At 35.9% G+C, this 18,987-nt stretch overlaps 1 protein-coding gene across 1 annotated transcript in view; it reads right to left on the bottom strand.

Annotated features, from left to right (window-relative positions):
* sca (scabrous) overlaps nucleotides 1-18,987 on the bottom strand; it is a 61,294-nt gene that overhangs the window by 29,228 nt on the left and 13,079 nt on the right. The window contains exon 2 of the mRNA XM_073990289.1: nucleotides 15,642-16,095. Within this exon, the coding sequence (XP_073846390.1) occupies nucleotides 15,642-16,095 (454 nt within the window). The remainder of the gene's footprint in view (nucleotides 1-15,641; nucleotides 16,096-18,987) is intronic.

The following is an 18,987-nucleotide window of genomic DNA, read 5'->3' as shown; positions in this document are numbered from 1 at the left end:
AAATATAGTCCATATCCGAACCTGGTCTATATCTGGTAGATATATAAGGATGTGTAAAATACGGACCAAATCGGTCACTTCCTTTAAGAGTTATCGTGCGCACAATTTGTCCGAACATTTATGAACTTTTGTGGGGGAGGTACCTGAAGGAGTGCACCGATATGGCTTATCTCCGAACTTGGCCAATATATTACGAAGGCCAAATTTTGGAACGAATAGGCAGATTTGTTCGAGAGTTAGTTTGGGCTTTAACACTACATACGGTATCTTAGAGATTTTTTTTTGCAAATTTCAGACTATCTTCTCAGGAAGTATGGGCTTGCCCCTGATGAAACTTATACCGTCGTAGCGGAGGCAGTGAATACAAGTTGTTACAATAAAATCAAAGCGATTCGAGAGCAGGACATAAACTGAACTTTTCCTTTTAGTCGGAGATTAAAGCATCTGGTATCCAGCTTCACCCCAGTGAATGAAAGACTAGTTGCAATTCGAATAAAAGCTAAATTCTTCAGCATCAGCTTTATTTGCGCTCATGCTCCCACTGAAGAAAAGAACGAACAGAACACAGATGAGAAAAATGCCGCATTAGAGCTACTTTACAATCAGTAGCAACACGTAGCGCACGAGTGAGATATCGTGAAAAAAGGAGAGAAGAGAAACGTCTTTTCCGCAAGAAAAAGAGAGAAATGGAAAAGCGGGAGTGTGAAAAAATCGAGATGTACAGGAGCCTGAATGAAGTCCGAAAATTCTACCAAAGAGTGAAGCATCAAATAGATGACTTTGATACAGGCACATCCTCCTGTAGAGACCAGCAAGGTAATCTGCTAACAGATACATGTAGCGTGCTCAGGATATGGAAGGAACATTTCTCCAATCTGCTGGTATCCAATAGTAGCGAAGATGATGATACCACAGATCCAATCCCAGAAGATGGTATAGACTGTATACCACCCGGCCAAGATGAGGTAAAAACAGCAATCAACTGTCTGAAGAATAATAAAGCAGCAGGAGCCGATGGCTTAGCAGCCGAGCTGTTTAAAACCGCAGGCGACGCGCTGATAAGGTGTATGCATCAGCTAGTTAGCACCATCTGGCAGGAAGAACGCGTACCCGACGATTGGAACCTGAGCATCCTATGTCCCGTCCACAAGAAAGGAGATAAGACCGTATGCTCAAACTATAGGGGCATAAGTCTCCTCCCTATTGCCTATAAGATAGTGTCAGGGATATTGTGCGAACGACTAAAGCCAATGGTCAACGAAATAATTGGACCATACCAATGTGGCTTTAGACCTGGCAAGTCCACCATTGACCAGATATTTACCCTGCGGCAAATCCTAGAGAAGACCCAAGAGATGCAGATCGACACATATCACCTTTTTGTCGATTATAAAGCAGCATTCGACAGTCCCCTCCGATCAAAGGTATTCCACGCAATGTCTGAATTTGGTATCCCCGCAAAGCTCATCCGGCTTTGTAAGATGACTTTAACTGATACTAGGTCCTCAGTTAAAATTGGAAAGAACCTCTCCGAAGAATTTTGTACCAAAAGAGGTTTCAGACAAGGAGACAGCCTTTCGTGTGACCTATTCAACATTTTGCTGGAAAAGGTAATACGAGATGCAAATGTCAAAAGAAATGGCACAATTTACACCAATAGCCACATGTTACTTGCCTATGCTGATGACATCATGGGACGATCAGTAAAGGAAGTAACTGATACCTTTAGGAAGGTCGAAGCAGAATCTGCGAAAGTGGGTCTGGCGGTAAACGGCGAAAAGACCAAATTGATGGTGTCGACGCGCAAAGCGTCCATAGAGCTCGGACCAACTGTGGAAGTTGGTACCTACAATTTTGAGGTAGTTAAAGACTTCGTCTACCTCGGCACTGCCATATCAGTTGTGAAATAAGAAGAAGAATTGTATTGGCCAACAGATGCTACTATGGTCTAAGTAAGCAATTTAAAAACAAAGCCACATCTCGTCAAACAAAAATAACACTATACAAAACGCTTATACTACCCGTGCTAATGTATGGCTCCGAAGCATGGGTACTTGCGCAAGCAGATAAGGCAGTGCTTGGTGTGTTTGAGAGGAAAATTCTTCGAAAGATCTACGGGCCGATTTGCGTTGACGGTGAATATCGACGTCGTATGAACCACGAGCTATATAAACTATACAAAGACATGCATATAGTTCAACGTATCGAGATGCAACGATTGCGTTGGCTAGGCCATATCATGAGAATGAGCGATGATGAACCTGCTAAAAAGGCGTATGAATACATGCCACATGGCGGTGCACGCAGAATCGGCAGGCCTAAGCTTCGATGGAGCAAACAAGTGGATGAAGAAATGGAAAGGCGCGGTATTCCAAAAAGTCAAGCGAAAAAACAGAGAGGAATGGAGATCTTTTCTTAGTTCGGTCTATGGAACAAATGTTCTGTAATGAGCCAACTAAGTAAGTAAGTAAGGGGGTTTTTAAGTTTTCACGATTTTGCTTGGGAACGGCAACTCTTATCGAAAAATCTAAAAATGTCATCTAAACTTCTATATTTCAAAAATAGTAAAACCTACGAACAAATTATAAAGGTCAATAATTTAGAGAATTTTCACAGCTACAATATTTCCCATTTCGATAGGACTTACCGTTTTCAAGAAAAATTTTGAAAACCTAAAAATGTGATTTTTACCGCGATTTATTTAAAAATCCCTCTGGCGATTTTTCCTTGTTTTTGGAATTTTGTCATCTACAAACATAGCTGTTTCAGAATCCGCAACAATGTCCTTGGTATAAGTGGTTTTCATTTAATGTTAGTTAAGGCGGTCCGTGCTTGAAATTTTTTTATAAAGAAGCGATACAGTCAGTACATTGTCCCAATTTGAACTTCTATATCTCAAAAACGGTAAAACTTACGAAAATATCAACAGGTCAATCTTATACAGAATTTTCACAGCTACAACATTTTCGTTAGTCTCATTTCCACAACACTTACGTTTTTCCAGCAAAATCGTGAAAACCTAAAAAACCCCTAAAAGTGTGAACTTTGACCATGATTTATTTAAAAAGTCCTCCGGCGATTTTTTTAGTTTTTTGATTTTTCTCATCTATGAACATTGCAGTTTCAGAATCCGCAAAAACGTCCCAGGTGTAAGCTCCTTCCATTTAAATTTGATTCAAGAGCACCGTGTGCGTCGATGCCGGTCGGTCGAGATAGAACGCTAAAATTTTGAACCCGAGGGTCTTATATATGTAGGTCCACGTTTTGGTATATCCTCCATATAACGGTACCTCCCGAATTAAGGTATTTTGAGGATTTTAGCTACATTTCCTCCTAAACTGGATCCAATTTGGCACTTCAAAAGATTAAAAAAAACTTCTGAATCCGCAAAAACTTCCCAGGTGTAAGCACCTTCCATTTAAATTTGATTCAAGAGCACCGTGTGCGTCGATGTCGGTCGGTCGAGATAGAACGCTAAAATTTTGAACCCGAGGGTCTTATATATGTAGGTCCACGTTTTGGTATATCCTCCATATAACGGTACCTCCCGAATTAAGGTATTTTGAGGATTTTAGCTACATTTCCTCCTAAACTGGATCCAATTTGGCACTTCAAAAGATTAAAAAAAACTTCTGAACCAAAAATGGTGAAAATAGGTCCACGTTTTGGTATAGGTCCCATATAACGGTACATCCCGATTTTCGGTATTTTTGACCGTGTGCACCTTTTTATTATTCGTCACTGATGTGCTTAGCTGTTGTTGTTTAGTTCCACGATCGTGATACGCGACCACCTCTAGTTCCCACATCATGGTTCTTTACGACAATTTTCGAGGGGATTGTTTTTGTATAGTTTTTCTTTGTAGGGGTGGATTACCAACCCGAGGCCCAAACCAAGTTGTTATCTGGCTTGTGAGTGAAAGCGATGCACACAAGCTAACGTGTGTGCCTTTAACGTGTGAAAAATTTAGTTCCTCAGATAACACCACGGAGAGGGCAGTGTCCACTTGAGATTAAAGAGAGACCAAGAAAAAGTCCTGGGCTTTGTCATGCTAAAGCCGGTTAGAACTGTTCCTTAGTATCTTTCTCCCCCTATATCCTGTTAGGAACAGACATTGTTATTCATCCACATTATTCTACCAATTTATATAAAAAATCGGCATTGAAGAATCTTTCACCTACTTATGTCTTTCGCTAAACTCGAAAATAACCCCCAAAACTTGTTACTAAAATTTTTTTATATTTGAATATTTTGAAATCGTAGGAATATTGTCGCATATTATTTCTGTCTAAGCCAGCAGAAGGCCAAACACCTTTCCTAAATATTAGTATAGAAAAATTTGTTTTGTTTTGGAACATTTAGCGGGGATTGACTTATCTGTCCAAGAAAAAAACTGTTAAAAACATAACTCCCAGCCCATAGTCTCGTTTTGCATCCTCGGCTTGGCCTTAATGTTTATATTTGTAATTAGAAAAATATCATTTTCAACGAATAGACCCCAATACTTCCACCCAGTCATTAACAACATTATTCAATTTTCATTCTATAAACAATATTTGATGGCTTTTACGCTTCAAGGTCTTTTTTTTGGAAATTATTTATTTATATTTTATCTTGGCAACAATTCAAGCGTTAACAAATTACAAATGAAAATCCTAAGTAAAATTAATACATTCTTCTTCTTCATCTTCTTAGTTGAAGGGATATTAATCTCAATTTGTCATTTTGATGAATACCATGATAATGACAACACCAGGCATTCGACTAAATAAATATAAACAGGAAATTTGTATTCTTCACCACCATGATGAAGAAGAACAAGCAAAGAAGTAGAACAAGTTGCTTACAATACGCCCAGCCTAAATATAGACATTAATTTATGTTGTTGAAATATTTCAATATCATGAAATAAGAAATTGTGATTTTTAAGCACCTAAAAGTATTTCTTGTTGAGACATATTTGAATATTTTTTCAAAGAAATAAAAATTTCTGATGTCATTAGAACTTAAAGAAATGTAACAAAAACAGTTTTTTTGAATGTTGAAATAAAAAATATATGTGTATATATGGACTCCTAAAAGTATACCTTGTGATTTCCATAAAATCTACATCAAATAGCATCATATTTTTATTTCTGTCTGTCAGTGACATTTGGTTTTTTTCGCTTTTCAATTACTATTGTCTGTATATAAAATACATGTCTGATCACATTATTATCGCACAAAGAAAATCTAATATTTTTCAATTTGTAGAAACAATTTTTGTGAAAGTAAAATCCAATTCAAAAGTTTTATCCACTTTTCTACATGATATGCAAAAATACCAAACATATTTCTAAAAACATACATACTTGTACATACATATGTAAATAGTCATGAAAATATCATATTTTTTATAACCAAAAAATATATATACACCCAGTCCATTTCCCCTCTCATTCCCTTTTCGAGTTATAAAAAAGAAAATTTATACACCTAAAAGTATGCTACTCTCTATTGGAAATAAAATGCCAACAATAACGTTAAATGGAAATCTCGAGTATTGGCTGGCTGGCAACCAGTCAGTCAGTCAGTCCATAAAGAACATGTCAATGACAATGACAACAAGTTTATTGAAACATTTGGTTTTTATATGTGTCTGTATAGGTATTTCTGTGTGTATGTGTGAGTGAGTGTGTTTTGTTGTAAAATCGTAAAGTGTGTGTCTTGTTTTCTTTCATTTCATGTACAACACCAGGGACTAACATAAAATATTTGTAGAAAACATCTACTCCCGCTTCGCTTAACTGTGTGAATACAAATGTTTGATATGCAATGTGGAAAAAATCGAGTAAAATACCTTTTTCCAAACACTTCACAGTACAAATTTACATACCTACATAAAGAAGGAATTTAAACATATTTGCTACATGAAATCTATAGCTAAAAGGGGTTATGATATAAATTCTAAAAAATAAAATAACACTGTGTATACATTTTTGAGTCATGGTTTATTAACCATACTCTGACACCGCAGCGTGATAGAAGACCCGTGTCCCGACGTTTTTCCCTATCACTTCAACTTTCGCGGTTATGGGCCCCCAAAGACCTGAGGCCTTGATGTCAAAAGTGATCATTTTGTCAGGCACATATCTTCTAAACTGCTAAGAGTTTGGGTTTACTCGTTGAGAAAAAGTTGTAGCTCTCATCTTAAAGAATAATAATTGTGAACACATAAAATCAATTCAACCTCATATTCAAGGTAAAAATCGTCTAAGTCAAATTTCCCTTACAAATTTTTTTCAGATTTTAGTCTACAGATATCAAACCGAGAATCTTTTTATGTTCTAGAAAGTTGTTTATTGAAATCTTAGGTACATTTTTGTAGTTGACTGTATCCTTAATTTTTGGGCGGTTCGGTATCTGTGGGCCGGAATCGAAGAAAATAGTATAAAAATCGAATATTTTCAAAAGTTTTTGGCTATTTTCACATTTAAGAACCGGCATTAAGGCATTTCGTATGTTGCAGAAAGTTGTTTGCTGACATCTGTGCTACATTATTGTGGTCCATTGTTTTCTTGAATTTTGAACGGTTTAGTATCTATGGAGCAGGAACCAAAAAAGAGAGAACAAAAATCGCATTTGATTTACTATTTTGACCATTAAGAACCTAAGGTACATTTTTCTAGTTGGTTGTTTGCTTCAATTTTGATCGGTTTGATATCTGTAGACTAAAATACGAGAAAAATTTATAAGGAAATTCGACTTTGACGATTTTTACCTTGAAGATGAGGGTGAATGGATTTTATGTGTTCACAATTATTATTCTATAAGATGAGAGCTACAACTTTTCCTCTACGTGTAAACCCAAATTCTTAGCGGTTTAGAAGATATGTGCCTGACAAAATCATCCCTTTTGACATCAAAGCCTCAGGACTTTGGAGGTCCATGACCACGAAAGTGGAAGCGATAGGGAAAAACACCGGGACACATGTCTTCTTATTATTGGTCTTCTATCAAGCTGCGGTGTCAGAATATGCACGCAGAGAAAAAATATTTTTCGCTTTTGTTGGAACAAAAATATATGTTTTGGTTCCAAAAATGTATTTGTTTTGTTCAAACATTGTAATCCAAATCCAAAAATACCTTCTTTTGTTCCAAACATAGAAAACAAAAACAACTTTCGAATTTCCGCAATATTGTTAAAATCGTTAACAATACCGATTGTAGGAACTATCATAATCTAATTTTGTTTACAAAAAGTATTGTCAATACAGAAAACCAGCCCAGAAATTTTTGATTTGAGTGTATATACTTCTCATATACACTTTTCGCATAACTTGGATATAAATGTCGCGTATAATATTGCAATCATTGATGAACACAATACATGGTTTGCTGCATTGGCTGACAACAAAGACAAACAAAAAGCCACAAGAACCCACCACAACATAAGGAATAATTAAACACCATAACAAACATGAAAAGGAAAGAATAATGAAACAAAAGAGAAACAAATAAAGACAAGAGTCTCAGAAGTACATACACACAAAAACAAAGGTAAAGGCAGCATGTCATACAAACACACCACAACTCACCAAAATTGTTTTTTCAACACGGCATCGAATAGCGAGAGAAGAGAAACAAATTTTCGAAGAAAAGAGAGAAATATTGTTTAGTTGACACAAACTATTTTTGGATTTACAATACTACATGAGGAATCCAACAATATGTTAACAATACATATTTTGCTCTTGGAATATTGTTGGATCAAACATATTTTTTTCTCTGCGTGTGGTTATTAATTTTTGTGTCGAACAGTGTAATTTCATATAGCAACTCGGCTGGGTAGTCATTTTCATTTGTTATCAAGTAAGAACGACACACGGTTCTACCGGGCCGAACTTTTTATACCCTCCACTAAATCAGTTACTACTAAGCTTCATATACCTTAAATCTAATTTTTGGAGGAAAATAATATTTTTCCTGATGATAACAACTTTATATCGAAAATTTTCTGTGTAGAGGTATTCTACCCACCGCGAGTACGGTTCTATGGGAGCTATATGAAGACCTATACCAAATTTCAGGTGAAAAGTTTTATACCTCAAGCGAACACCAAAATTTCAGCCATTTCTATGTTCTATGGGGTCTATATGAAGACGTTCACTTATACCCAGACATTTCAAAGTGGAGGTACCCTCCTTTGGGTTTATATAAAGACGTGGACCTATACCGACAAATTTAAGTTGGAAAGTTTTAAACCCTCGACGAAAAATTAATACCAAATTTCAGTCATTTCAATGGGGGAATAGGGCCACAACATTCAAAAATTGAAAATCGGGAGGTACTGTTCTATAGGGGCTATATGACAACGTGGACCTATGCCGACAAATTTCCTCCATCGAACACCAAATACCAAATTTCAGTCATTTCGGTGGGATATTGAGGCCACAACCTCAAAAATCGTGAGGTACCCTTCAATTGGGGCTATATAAAGAGCTGGACCAATACCGATAAATTTTAGATGGAAAGTGTTATACCCTCGACGGTGGGATATTGAGGCTAAAACCTTGAAAATACCGAAAATCGGGAGGTACCGTTCTAAGACATGGACCTATACCGATAAATTTTATTTGGAAATTTTACTACCTCCAACGAAGACGAAGGACAAGACTACATACCAAAATTTCAGTCATTTCGGTGGGATATTGAGGCCACATCCTTGAAAATACCGGAAATCGGGAGGTACCCTTCTATGGGGGCTTTACGAAGACGTAGACCCATACCGATAAGTTTCAGGCGGAAATTTGACCCCCAACCCCCAACCAAGACTAAATACCAAATTTCAGTCATTTCGATGGGATATTGAGGCCACAACATCGAAAATACCGGAAATCGTGAGGTACCCTTCAATGGGGTATATAAAGACATGGACCAATACCGATAAGTTTCACATCGAAATTCGTATACCCCCGAGGTGGGATATTAAGGCTAAAACCTTGAAAATACCGAAAATCGGGAGGTACCGTTCGATGGTGGCTATATGAAGACATGGACCTATACCGATAAATTTCATGTGGAAAATTTAGTACCTCCAACGAAGACTAAGGACCAAATTTCAGCCATTTCGGTGAGATATTGGGGCTAGAAACTTCAAAATAACGAAATTCGGGAGGTACCATTCCATGGGGGCTATATCAAAACGTGGACCGACATAGCCGATTTGTAATACCAAACATCCTAGGAGCAATTATAAAGCTCTGTCTTAAAAATTGCGACCTTTATATTGATTTCAAGAGACAGACAGACGGACGGACAGACATAGAATTTTATGCTGATCAAGAATATATATTCTTTACCAGCTGAACTCGGTGCGCTTCGCTACCCCGCAGCACATTTTCTTGTAGGCCAAATTCCGTCACACATTCCAAATTTCATTGAAATCGGACATATATAGCGTTTTTGGTGCATAAAATACTTGAAATCGGAAGAAAATATATATGGGAGCTATATCCAAATCTGAACCTATTTCGATATATTTTGGCACATCCAGTTATAGGCCAAATTTCGTCACACATTCCAAATTTCATTGAAATTAGACATATATATAGCTTCTTTGGTACATCAAATACTTTAAATCGGACGAAAATATATATTAACTACATATACCCAAATCTTAATCGATTTCGATATATTTTGGCACATTTAGTTATAGGCCAAATTCCGTCATACATTCCAAATTTCATCAAAATAGGACAGATATAGCGAGTTTGGTGCTTTAAATACCTCAAATCGGCCGAAAATATATATGGGAGCTATATCCAAATATGAACCGATTTCGATATATTTTGGCACGTTTATTTGTAGGACAAATTCCGTCACACATTTCAAATTTGGAGACTGTATCTGTAATCGTTTCTGATGCTATATCTCCGGATCATAGCTGAATTTCAAAACTTTTTACAGCCTATGTTACTTTTAGGCGGATCAGCGGATTTTGAGTCCATCAATTTCAAACAAACAAACATACAATAATTTTTCTACTTTATATACCTATATAGATAGGGTCTCCAACGAATATTTCGATGTGTTGCAAACGGGATGACAAATTTAAATATACCCTCCATATTATGGTGGAGGGTATAAAACAATGACTCTTACCCTACGTTTACACACAGACAGTATTGGCAAGACAATAGCAAAGTTTCAAACCATTTTCACCAATATATTCATACTTTTATCTATACATATTTAAAACTTTGTAAATGTATTTGGGAAAAAGGTTTGTATTTTTGCTATTGTCTTGCCAATACTGGCATTTGTAAACGCCGGGTTAACAAATATATTTCGGCGCCTAGAAGTATGCACATGGATTCGAACTACCAACTTCATATATACCCATACCGTTATCCCCCGTTAGAAATTTAACATTTATTTCAATATCTACAAATTCTCCAATAGTTTTACATCAACATCCCCATTTCAGTAGGATGTCATGGTGGTACAGTGTCATGGCTAGGCTTCTTGTATAAAGAAGCTCATTAGTTCGAGTCTGTAACGGGACAATGTCACAAGGAAATATTATTTGACCAGAGTTTCACATAGAGGGAAGAGGCGAATGCTTAGCACAGTTGAAATTTATAAACTTTCTCAGCACCATGGTGAGTTACATGGCCTTCATTGGACATACAAGAATGTTACTTCCAGTTTCAAAGCATGACAACATGACAATTTAAAAATCACTAGTCTCTATCAGAGAATTTCCCATTTCTCTGTAGTTCCTATTATATTCGTGAACATTTTTTTTATTTTGTTTGTTTTTTTTTTTTTTTTTGTATACCAATTTGATAACCCTATCTAATCCCGATTTTATGTTTATTTCGCCACTAAGCAAAGTAACTTTGTTTGGATTTGCATTTCAGTTGTAACAACAACGGCAACAACATTAACAATAAGCTTAACAAACAAACACACACACACATATATTGTGATATACATACAAATTTATGACAATACTTATGGTTCATATCGTATGAGGGCTTTTGAGACATTTGTTTGTGAAGTAGGTAGCTGGCAGGGGCAAGGGGATGTTTACAAATCTGTTGATGTCAAAGGAATTCAAATATAAATTTCATGATAAATAAGACTGCTGTAACGAAAAGGTATAGAAACAAATATACGAACAAATGGGAATAAGTTTGGCTCAGTCGAATCTATTATCTATTTTCACATTATGAAGGAAATCTAAGCTTTTATAGTTGTACTAGAAGTGGGTTTTTGTTGGAAACTTTTACAAGGACTTTTTTTGGCCAGTGAAAACCAAACTTATCTCGTCAAGTGCTTTTTTTTTTTTTTTGAAAAGTCTTTACCCAGGTGGATAATAGTGTCATAGAAAGGCCGACATTCTATGAAAATCTCGAAACTTGAAAATTGAATCAGGACAGAAGAGCGAGGCACTTGTATTGTTATCCTAAGGGAGCACCATCGATAATGAGATATACCTCGATATTGTAAATGATTTTTTTCTCAAGAAGTTTACATTTCCAAAAAAAACCTTCGGATGTCCGAAATCAAGGACATGTGTACAGTAAAAATTTTTAATGGATCCAAAACTGGGTCTACGATGAATTCTTTTAAACCTTATATTTCAGCATACAGACTGAAGCTAAAGATTAGACGTGCAGATCTAACAGAAAGAATGACACATGGTATTAGGCCAGAATAGTGAGGCACTTGTATGTTTATCAAGAGAGAATATTTACAATACACTTGGACAATGACGTTGATTTCAATAACTTCAGCACTACAATTCGTATTCCATCCTTAGATTGTTTTCAGATTCTCTTGGTCCTCAAGTAGTGGATAAGCCTTATAGTAAAGCGAAGGTAGGTAAGCAGCAGATGACATGACGTAAATTTAGGAAATAATTTTGGTCAAGGAACACATCGTAGTAAAGCAAAAGTGTGGATAAGCTGAGGGTTCCATGACATACATTTAAGGAATAAACTTGGTCAAGCAACTCCCCAGTATGCGGGGTGGATTTTTGTCACCACACCTTAGGGATACACAGAAGAATCCTAACCAGTCAGCTAATTTCATACACATGTCCACCATAAAACGTCCCAGAAGGGACAAGAGAAATATATCTGGTATTCATATTAGCAAAGTAATAAAGGCCTTTTTTTATAGCCGAGTTGGGAACGGTTTTTCTCGTTGAGAAGTTTTGTATGGTTAAAGTGCTCAGGTACTGTCGAAAATTGCAATGTTGTCTGTCCTGAGCACGCCTTTAGGCGTACCTCAAAAGGCATCCAGTAGTGAATTTATAAGAAGCCGTAAATATGCCTCTGGGTGTGTACTCATAAGAAGGGCTACAAAAGGGTCTATGGGTTGTTTTATTACAAGACCTGAAAACGGCTCTATACGTTAAATTATAATAGTACCTAAAAAGCACTCCAGGTGGGATTTATTGCCTGAATAGCCGCACTAAAAATATTAGAAGACCTAAAATGCTTCTAAATACGGATAACAAAAATATTAGAAGACCAAATATCCTTAGGCATGGATTAATTAGTAGACCTGAAAAAGCCTCGTGTCGTGGATTTATTGCCTGAATAGGCTTCTAAACGCGGATTTAAAAAAATATTAGAAGACTTGAAACGGCTAAAAATATAGATTACAAGATAAAAACGCCTCTTAGGCATGGATTTATTAGCAGGGCTGAAAAGGCCTCTAGGCGTGGACTACAAAAGTATTAGAAAACCTAAAAAGACTTCTAAACGCGAATTAAAAAAATATTAGAATACCTGAAAAGGGCCCTTCACGTAGATTTATTGCCTAAATAGACTTCTAAAGGCGGATAAAAACGATAGAAGATTTGAAACAAACAAAAAGCCCTCTTGATTTTATTTGGCATTTATTAGTCTCTTAATTTATTATATATTACCTTGAAAAGGCCTCTAGGGTTAGATTTCTTGTCTGAATAGGCTTCTAAACGCGAATTAAAAAATATTAGAAGATCTGAAGAGGCTCCTAAAAGCGTTGAAGGCCTGAAAAGGCCTCTTGGCTTCGGTTTATTAGTAGGCCTGAAATGGCCTGCAGGGTTGGATTTATTGCCTTAATAGGCTTCTAAACGCGGATTAAAAAGTGTTGGAATTTTAGAAATATTAGCGTAGTAGGCCCGAAAAGGGCTCTAGGAACAGATATATTGCATGAAAAGGCTTCTAAACTCGGATTTAAAAAATTCTTAGAAAACTTATAGAGGCCTATACGCGCAGATTAAATTTTTTGAAGACCTGAAGAGACCTTTGTTGGTGATTTAAAAGTTTTGGATGAAATTAAGAGACTAATAAGCGTGAATTCACATTTCAGACCTGGCGAGGCGTATAACTATGGATAAAAAGTTTACGAAGACCTGAAGTAGCCTATAAACATGGATTAAAATTTGTAGAAGATATGAAGAGGCTTAAACCATGGATTAAAATTTTAAGAAGGCATGAAGATGCCTATGAACTTAGATTAATGTTTTAAGAGACCTGAAGAGGCCAATAAGCGTATTAAAAATACGGGAAGACCTGAAAAAACTTCAAAACAACGATCACAAAAAATATTAGAAGAAATATTAGAAGACCTAACAAGGCGTCCAAACAGGGATTAAAAGAATATTATAAGATCTGAAAATGCCTCTATGTGCAGACCGAACTTTTTATAACCTCCACCATACCCGACACCTTTAAATGTGGCCTATATCAAAGGTTGGACGTACATTGACAATTTTTGCTAACAATTTTTTTGGAGAAGTTTCGTGACCCCTGGGAGCCTCATATGTCAAATTATAGTATGTTTATATATAATCAGATTTAACAAACCCACTGGGTTTTAAATGTCAATTCCATTAAATATACGTCAAAGTTAACCCTGCAAAAGGCTATAATATAAACATGGCCTAACAGACAGCGGTCAATACATTTATCTAAACTATTCAAAGGCGGGAGGTACCGTCATATGCGCGCTATATCAAACATGGACCTATGTTGAAAATTGTTAGTGGAGAAGTTTCGCGATTGCAGGGACTTTAGAAATTATTGCTAAAATATTCAAAATACCGAAATTCGGGAGGAAAACGTGGATGTGAATTGTGAATTTTGGGTGTAGAAGTTTTGCGATCAGTTTGCAGCTAGTTCGGTTAAAAATTGTAGCTAAAATCCTCAAAATACGGAACTTCGGGAGGTTCCGTTATATGGGGACTTTGCCAAAACGTGGGCCGATATAGCCCATCTTTGAACTTGACGTGCCTATGGAAAAAGTACGCTCGGGTGCAAAAATATAGCATTCTAGCCCAATTATTGCAGACCCAAGAGTTATTACAACATACGGAAATGGCTAGATCGAATCAGAATTTTATCCTGCTTAGAAAAATATATATTATTTGGCCGGAAATGATTATTTCAATTCCTTACAAACATAAAAACAAACTTTATATACCCTCCATGTTATGGTGGAGGGTATAAAAATGCTAGAAGTCCTGAAAGTGTTCACAAATGATCAGAAAAGACGAGGATTTATTAGAAAAACAAATCGTCGACCTAAAATTATAGTTTTCTGAAAAAAAAACTCTTCTTTCTAATGAAGGATTTATTGACACAATGTCCTGTGATTTATATTTGAATATGTTAGTTTTCAGAGATCTATCTAATGTTCATGTTCCTATTCTCTCTTATTTTAGAAGGTATACAAATCGTCGAATTGACTATAGCCATTTTGCGTCGATTCTGAATGTCGGTTTATGGATTCAGGTGTATGTTTTTCCCAAAATATCTATCCACAAAGGTACAAGTGAAGTTAAAATGCATTTATGTCAACGATAGATACCATTTATTTCTATTGTATACTTTAGGGGTTGTCATTGTGTGAGTGCATGCTTTTCCAATTAGTTGGATTGTGTGTGTGTGTGTGGAGATAGAAACGTTCACTGTGAGCAAGTGTGCGCTCTATTGCTGATTTATCTCTTATGTTAACATAAGGCAAGTATACTTTTAGGAGTTCTAATATTTTATATGTATATAATATGTATGAATATTTAATTTTATTATTGGATATTTAATAAAGGGATTTAAGGTTCAAAGTTCACTTTCTATCCAATTTTTTATAGTATTTGTCATTGAAATGTTATGGAAATACAATATATAATTGTACCCCGTGACAGTCAAGACACAAACCAATTATATATTTTTAACAATTGTTGCAATTTCATTGGTTTTCCGTCAATTTTAAAGAAAAATCGTTTGCAATTTTAAGCGAATTCCTTTTTTACAATTTAATGAATTTTTTGGTTTTCAAAATGTCAAATGTTTCACCACACCCAATACCTTCTCTATTGCATAGCACAAGCATACTTTTAGGAGATCTTTACTTCCCTGACTTTTTTCTTCCAAGTATTTTTGATGTTTTTTTTTTGCTATAGGAGGTATTTATTTCCATTCATTTTTCTTTTCAAGTATTTATGACATTTCCTTTTGCCACATCGTCCTTCAACAAATCCCATGAAATTTAAACCTATTTAAATTGTCACCTTTGTCAAAACAAATCTAATTTTCATCAAGAGAGTTTTGTCTCTCTCTTCCCAACTATTATTATTTTTGTTTGTTTCCCCAGCAACTTACCTCCAAACTTTGTTGTTGTTGTGGATGTTCGCCTACAATGTTGCTGTCATCATCATTTATACCGATCGACTTATCCTTGGCCACATTATTTGTTTGTATTTGTTTGTTCATGTGCATGGCCAGACGTTTGTAATCCTCTTCCTGCTGTTGGGTCTCTTCACGCAACTCCTGTACATAAACATCGGTCTGTTGTTGGCGTTCTTTGAGTGCGGCTAATTCCAGCTTAAGTTGTTGGAAATCACTACGAATTGTGGTTAAATCCTCCCAGCTTTGGGTGCGTGTGGCAACATCTCGCATCGCATTGCTGGCCAACGATTGTAGCTCTACAAGTTGTTTTCTCAGCTCACCGATAGATTGTTGAAGCCATTCAATGGTGAGACGTTCTTTGTTGCCGGTGGCACCAATAATGGTGGTACCCATTAAATGGCCATTGCGTAATTCTTGAACTTCACGTCTGAAATGAAAAAAAGAGAAACAAAAAAAGAAGGTTAGAAGTATTTAAAATGAAAACAAAAAAAGTGATTTATGATGAAATGTTGATGCAAATGAAACGTCTAGAAGCTTGAAGATGTAGCTGTTGTTGTTTTGTTTTAAATAAAAAAGTTAAATAAATAACAATTCCTTTGAGGGTCTATGTAAATAACAAACTGGAGAATCTATCCCCAGGTTACGTTGAAATAAAATACAAATAAAAATGGCTCAGACAGACAATTATACATTTTTAATGAATTGGTCTCCTAGCGATTGTTACAAAACAAAATTGACCTCACACTTTTTTGCCTAAATGTATGTTTAAAATATTTCAAAATGATTTTTAAAAACATCGTGACGCTACCGAATATGGTTTTAGTATTAAGGCAGACTATGGCAAAATCTATTCACAATCAAATTCACAAACCACAACAATGAGAGCTCCCTAAAGTGTGCATTCATGCCTCCTACTATGAATATTAAAGTATCTGTTATTATTGTAAATTACTCATAGCACACTTTCCTCAGAAATCTCTTTCTTTTAATAAATGATAAGGAAAAAACTATAATGGATTTTCATGAAATCATAGACAATTAAAATGCAATTAATCAAATTACTCTTTCTGCCCATTATGTACATTGAATAAGAATATCCCTTAAGGTATGCACTAAAACTACCAGATAATGGCAAGCCAGCCTAAGCATAGGTTAGAAATGAATAAATTTTATTTTCTTTTTAAATTTGTTTTCACATCTACAATGCCTATGGGAGGTTGTTAGGAGACTTCTAAATTGCTTTACTTTGTAAGCAATTGTTTTCCATTAATACAAAGCATACTTTTGGGGATAAAATGTTTTTGTGTTAGTGATTCGAACAACTCAGGTATTAGATATTGGTTTTGAAGATGATATTGGCATTGAAGCATCATTTTGATTGGCACCTGTTGGAAAGATGAACATGGTGCAGTCGAAGATATGCAAAAAGCAAAAATTATTTTCTGTGTTAAAGTTGCCATTGTTTTGTTTTGTGTTCGAATTAAAAACTATATAACAACCTTCCCCCCTTCTTTGTTCTGCACATAATTACCAACAAATATTTAAGAAGCCTAAACGTAGGCCGCAAACTGTTGTGTGTCTAAGGGGATGTGCTGAGAAAGATTTTCTCTCATACATAATGGTTTTAAGTTTACTTGAAGCATACTTTTGGGGGGGAAATTAATAGTGATTAGTAAATCTAAGCCAACAACAGAATGCTGTTATCGGTAAAATTGATTTGGGATTATTTTGGGTTAGAAAACAAAAACTCAATTAATGGTTTGAGGAAAATCGATAAACATCGACAAGACGAATCAGGAGAATTTCATAGGAAGTACAAAATTTAGTTTTTTCCTAAGCCAATACAAGGCACAATGGGTGTGGATTTATAAACAAGATATCTAAGCCAATACAAGTTTCTATGGGCGTGGATTTTTTAAACAACATATATAAGCATATACAAGGCCCTATGGACGTGGATTTTTAAACAAGATTTCTAAGCCAATACACGTCTCTCTGGGCGAGGATTTTTAAACAAGATTTCTAAGCCAATACAAGTCTCTCTGGGCGTGGATTTTTAAACAAGATTTATAAGCCAATACAAGTCTCTCTGGGCGTGGATTTTTAAACAAGATTTCTATGCCAATACAAGTCTCTCTGGGCGTGGATTTTTAAACAAGATTTATAAGCCAATACAAGTCTCTCTGGGCGTGGATTTTTAAACAAGATTTCTAAGCCAATACAAGTCTCTCTGGGCGTGGATTTTTAAACAAGATTTCTAAACCAATACAAGTCTCTCTGGGCGTGGATTTTTAAACAAGATTTCTAAGCCAATACAAGTCTCTCTGGGCGTGGATTTTTAACAAGATTTCTAAGCCAATACAAGTCTCTCAGAGCGTGGATTTTTAAACAAGATTTCTAAGCCAATACAAGTCTCTCTGGGCGTGGATTTTTAAACAAGATTTCTAAGCCAATACAAGTCTCTCTGGGCGTGGATTTTTAAACAAGATTTCTAAGCCAATACAAGTCTCTCTGGGTGTGGATTTTTAAACAAGATTTCTAAGCCAATACAAGTCTCTCTGGGTGTGGATTTTTAAACAAGATTTCTAAGCCAATACAAGTCTCTCTGGGTGTGGATTTTTAAACAAGATTTCTAAGCCAATACAAGGTTCGATGGGCGTGGATTTTTAAACAAGATTTCTAAGCCAATACAAGACTCGATGGGCGTGGATTTTTAAACAAGATTTCTTAGCCAATACCAGTCTCTCTGTGCGTGGATTTTTAAACAAGATTTCTTAGCCAATACAAGTCTCTCTGGGCGTGAATTTTTAAACAAGATTTCTTAGCCAATACCAGTCTCTCTGGGCGTGGATTTTTAAATAAGATTTATAAGCCAATACAAGTCTCTCTGGGCGTGGATTTTTAAACAAGATTTCTAAGCCAATACCAGTCTTTCTGGGCGTGGATTTTTAAACAAGATTTCTAAGCCAATACAAGGCCCTATGGGCGTGGATTTTTAAACAAGATTTCTAAGCCAATACAAGTCTCTCTGGGCGTGGAATTTTAAACAAGATTTCTAAGCCAATACAAGGCCCTATGGGCGTGGATTTTTAAACAAGATTTCTAAGCCAATACAAGGCCCTATGGGCGTGGATTTTTAAACAAGATTTCTAAGCCAATACAAGTCTCTCTGGGCGTGGAATTTTAAACAAGATTTCTAAGCCAATACAAGTCTCTCTGGGCGTGGAATTTTAAACAAGATTTCTAAGCCAATACAAGTCTCTCTGGGCGTGGAATTTTAAACAAGATTTCTAAGCCAATACAAGTCTGTATAGGCATG

The sequence above is a fragment of the Musca autumnalis genome, unplaced genomic scaffold (assembly GCF_047663935.1).
Source record: "Musca autumnalis isolate F117 unplaced genomic scaffold, ASM4766393v1 scaffold_5, whole genome shotgun sequence".
Lineage (NCBI taxonomy): Eukaryota > Metazoa > Arthropoda > Insecta > Diptera > Muscidae > Musca > Musca autumnalis.
The sequence above is the reverse complement of the archived record's forward strand: the minus strand, read 5'-3'. Positions and strand labels throughout refer to the sequence as shown.